Source organism: Lipotes vexillifer, unplaced genomic scaffold, assembly GCF_000442215.2.
Source record: "Lipotes vexillifer unplaced genomic scaffold, Lipotes_vexillifer_v1.1 scaffold253, whole genome shotgun sequence".
In the NCBI taxonomy this organism is placed as follows: Eukaryota; Metazoa; Chordata; class Mammalia; order Artiodactyla; family Lipotidae; genus Lipotes; species Lipotes vexillifer.
The window spans coordinates 3486914-3491547 of record NW_006780322.1 but is presented as its reverse complement, the minus strand read 5'-3'; the positions used below and the strand labels follow the sequence as shown (position 1 = coordinate 3491547).

The following is a 4634-nucleotide window of genomic DNA, read 5'->3' as shown; positions in this document are numbered from 1 at the left end:
GCCCGCGCCCGCTCGCTCCCGCGGCCCTCGCTCGCCTCGCGCCGGCAGTTTTGGGCCTACACCTCCCCTCCCCCAGCCAGCCACCAAAGACTTGACCACGTAACGAGCCCAACTCCCCCGAACGCCGCCCGCCGCTCGCCATGGATGCCGGTGTGACTGAAAGTGGACTAAATGTGACTCTCACCATTCGGCTGCTTATGCACGGAAAGGAAGTAGGAAGCATCATTGGGAAGAAAGGGGAGTCGGTTAAGAGGATCCGCGAGGAGAGTGGCGCGCGGATCAACATCTCGGAGGGGAATTGCCCGGAGAGAATCATCACTCTGACCGGCCCCACCAATGCCATCTTTAAGGCCTTCGCTATGATCATCGACAAGCTGGAAGAAGATATCAACAGCTCCATGACCAACAGCACGGCGGCCAGCAGGCCCCCGGTCACCCTGAGGCTGGTGGTGCCGGCCACCCAGTGCGGCTCCCTGATTGGGAAAGGCGGGTGTAAGATCAAAGAGATCCGCGAGAGTACGGGGGCCCAGGTCCAGGTGGCGGGGGATATGCTGCCCAACTCCACCGAGCGGGCCATCACCATTGCTGGCGTGCCGCAGTCTGTCACCGAGTGTGTCAAGCAGATCTGCCTGGTCATGCTGGAGACGCTCTCCCAGTCTCCGCAAGGGAGAGTCATGACCATTCCGTACCAGCCCATGCCGGCCAGCTCTCCAGTGATCTGCGCGGGCGGTCAAGATCGGTGCAGCGACGCTGCTGGCTACCCTCATGCCACCCATGACCTGGAGGGACCACCTCTAGATGCCTACTCGATTCAAGGACAACACACCATTTCTCCGCTCGATCTGGCCAAGCTGAACCAGGTGGCAAGACAACAGTCTCACTTTGCCATGATGCACGGCGGGACCGGATTCGCCGGAATTGACTCCAGCTCTCCAGAGGTGAAAGGCTATTGGGCAAGTTTGGATGCATCTACTCAAACTACCCATGAACTCACCATTCCAAATAACTTAATTGGCTGCATAATCGGGCGCCAAGGCGCCAACATTAATGAGATCCGCCAGATGTCCGGGGCCCAGATCAAAATTGCTAACCCAGTGGAAGGCTCTTCTGGTAGGCAGGTTACTATCACTGGTTCTGCTGCCAGTATTAGTCTGGCCCAGTATCTAATCAATGCCAGGCTTTCCTCTGAGAAGGGCATGGGGTGCAGCTAGAACAGTGTAGGTTCCCTCATAACCCCTTTCTGCTGTTTTCCCATGATCCAACTGTGTAATTTCTGGTCAGTGATTCCAGGTTTTAAATAATTTGTAAGTGTTCAGTTTCTACACAACTTTATCATCCACTAAGAATTTAAAAATCACATTCTCTGTTCAGCTGTTAATGCTGGGATCCATATTTAGTTTTATAAGCTTTTCCCTGTTTTTAGTTTTGGGTTTTTGGGTCATGAATTTTATTTCTGTTTGTCGATAAGAAATGTAAGAGTGGAATGTTAATAAATTTCAGTTTAGTTCTGTAATGTCAAGAATTTAAAAATTAAAAAGTGGATTGGTTAAAAAATGCTTCATATTTGAAAAAGCTGGGAACTACTATCTTAAACTCTTTGTTGGTGCATTTCTTTCCTTCCCTTCTAGTGTTAAGCTTTTGTAGGGAGAAGGGTGGGCCCGTCCCTGGTATTTTCTCCAGCCCTTTTCACCTTACTGGTAAGATTCCATTCCCTTTCCATCCCAACAAAGGAACACGGCAGGCTGGGCCTGCTTTGGGACGTTTGCAGAGACAGTGGGGGTCTCTTGGAGAGTGACATCCCTCCAGCCAGGTTCCAGAGAGAGGCCTCTGCCCATTTCTCTGGTAGAAAACATAAGGGGTTTCTCAGATGGGAAAAGTATGCCCACTCGGTAGGACCTCTGATGAATGGTAGTGTGTCCTCTAGTCCCACCAGCCCCGCCCTCAATCTCACGTGCAAAACTCATAGTCAGGAACAAAAAACGTTCTGAGGTGGGAGGAGCCTGGGGGACCCAGAGAAGAGGTGGGGGAGGGAAGGGCTGGGCTGGGGGGGAAGGGAGGGGCTGAGGTGGGGGAAGGGAAAGGGGCTGGGTGGGTCTAAGGGCTTGGGAGAGGGTAGCTGCTACAGGGTGGTGGTAGGGATAGTGGGCTTGGTTGGGCAGCAAGACTGAATGGGGGATGGTAGCAGCGGGGCGCATGTGTCGCGCATGCACCTGTGGCAAGCGGCCTGTCAAGAGGATGTTATTACACCTGCCAAGTGGCTACCCAGAAACAAAGGAGGCCAGCTTCTAATTCTCCTGCTGTGTGCAATGTTTAGAGAAATCATTGTACCAGGAAATAATTCTGCCTAAATGGGGCAGTCCACACAGGCAGGAATGTAGGCTGATCATTGACAACCGCCTAAGAATGACCTAAGTGTTAAAAAAATGCAGATTCCTGGGTCCCACCCCAAATCTAATCAGAAGACTGCATTTTCAGCAAAACTCCAAAAGGTCCTTAGATGTGAGTGCCACTGATTCTCTTCACCAGTGGAGTAAGAAGATCTTGCTGTAAAGGCCTAGCAGCCTCATGTCAGCCAGTGGGTCTACGCTGAAACTGATGAGAGAAGAAGATTTTTCCACCATTAGGCAAAAACACTAGAAACAGCAGATTAGGACAATAGATGATTAGGTGCCAGAGTGTTGTTCAAACCAGGCACTGTGGGAGATCAACAGCAGAAATTCCTGTGGGAGGGGAGTATTGGCCACCATAAATATTTGTTGAGGTTTTTTTCTCCACAGGGCATCTGCTTTTTTTTTGGAGGTACAGACCTCGTTCCGAGGGTCCCTGGAGGTAAGATTGGCGTTTACCATGTGCTTTACACCCACTGCGGAGTCAGGCAGTTAGTCCCTGAAGGGAGCCCAAGTCCTGGAGTTAAACCTGAATTTAAATTTGAATTCTGCCACTGTGGCCTTGGGCAAATTAAGTTCTGTATAAAATGGAGGTGTTGAAGTACACATCTGGGCTTGTGAAAGAAAAAAAAAAGCGTGTGTAAAACAGAACAGTGCTTATAACACAGTAAACTTCAATATACTTTAGATTGCAAAAAGCCAAAGGCCCATTTCTGCCCCCAATGTCTTCGGGCAGAGAAATATTGAAAGAAAGCAGTGTGTACTAAATGATAAGCTGAGAGAAGACAGTTGTCTTGAGGGGCCAGGATAGGTAAGGGAGACACTAGTGAAGACCCAGCAATGGGTTTGATGTCTTCTGGAAATAAGCACAAATAAGTTTGTGTGGAGTAGAGCAGGAGGGGATAATTAGGTTGGACCCTCAAACACCATGTCGAATGGTTTGTGAGATATCCTTGAAACTTGCTGGGGGAAGTGGTTCCAATACCCTATAAAAAGTAGGCCTCAGGGCTTCCCTGGTGGAGCAGTGGTTGAGAGTCCACCTGCCGATGCAGGGGACACGGGTTCGTGCCCTGGTCCGGGAAGATCCCACATGCTGTGGAGGCCGGCCCGTCCAGAGTCTGTGCTCTGCAACGGGAGAGGCCACAACAGTGAGAGGCCCGCGTACCACAAAAAAAAAAAAAAGTAGGCCTCAAATTTTCCTCAAACCCCATCCCCACCCCTTAAAAGGCAAAGCCGGCAATAGTATGTAAAATAATGATTTAGGCAGCAAGGATGGATAGGATAGGATGGGAAGAATGGCAACTTGGCGAGAATAAAGGCAGGAACAGCAGTTAGAAGACTACCTCAGGTAAGTAGGTTCTAATATTGGTTGGGAAGTGGTATCAATAGAAATGCATATAGAAAGGGACCAATGCAAGAGAGAGAAACCTGCATGAGGAGGCCAGAGAAAGAGCTGTAAGGAAGGGGAGCAGTGAATTCAGACATGGTGACTGGAGTATTTGCAGGCAGAAATATTCAACAAGTAGCTTGAAATAGGAGACAAACTCTGAAGGGAAATCAGAGCTACAGGGAGACAGGTAACAAGAGGAGAGGGCTAGAGATTGAGCCTTGGGGTATAAGCTGGGGGTAAAGGGACCTAGTCAAATTGTTCACTGTATCTCTAGTGCCTGTCACCATACCTGGCATACAGCAGGGGCTCAATAAGTATTTGTGGAATAAATATAGAGGAAGCAGCCAATGAAGAAGGAATAGTCAAAGCAGCAGAAGAAAAACCAGGATAGCACCCTTGAGAGTAGTCAAGGAGGAAAGTTTCAAGGCCAATGGAATGTCAATAATGCAGCAATTGTGAGGTTTAACAGGTTTGATTGAACATCTATGTGCAAACATAGATTTGAACTAAAACTTGAAATTTTGGTACAGTTGGGAGATGTGTAATAGCCCATTGTAGTCAGAGCATGTTACTTGGTAAAGGGAGGGAAGGGGAGGGGGAGGAAGCCGCAGAATCATTTGAGGCTAAATTATAAACAGCTTTGAATGCCAAAATAAGGGTTTGAGCTTTATCTTGAAAACCAGTCATCTCCAAACATTTTCTTAAAGTGTACCGCTTCTGTAAAAAGTCTTTAGCATATACCCTTATTACATGCTCATTTATTTATAAATTATGCATATGTCTGTAGTCATGCTTTTTTATAAACTATAATATAAAGCATAATTCTAAATATTATGTATATTAGAAAACATAAACTT

At 48.1% G+C, this 4634-nt stretch overlaps 1 protein-coding gene across 1 annotated transcript; it reads left to right on the top strand.

Annotated features, from left to right (window-relative positions):
• The first annotated feature begins 6 nt into the window (after positions 1-6).
• On the top strand, positions 7-1593 carry PCBP1 (poly(rC) binding protein 1). The gene has a single exon (XM_007453411.1). It carries the CDS (start codon positions 141-143, stop codon positions 1209-1211), a length of 1071 nt encoding a protein of 356 aa, XP_007453473.1. The 5' UTR covers positions 7-140; the 3' UTR covers positions 1212-1593.
• The last annotated feature ends 3041 nt before the right edge of the window (positions 1594-4634 follow it).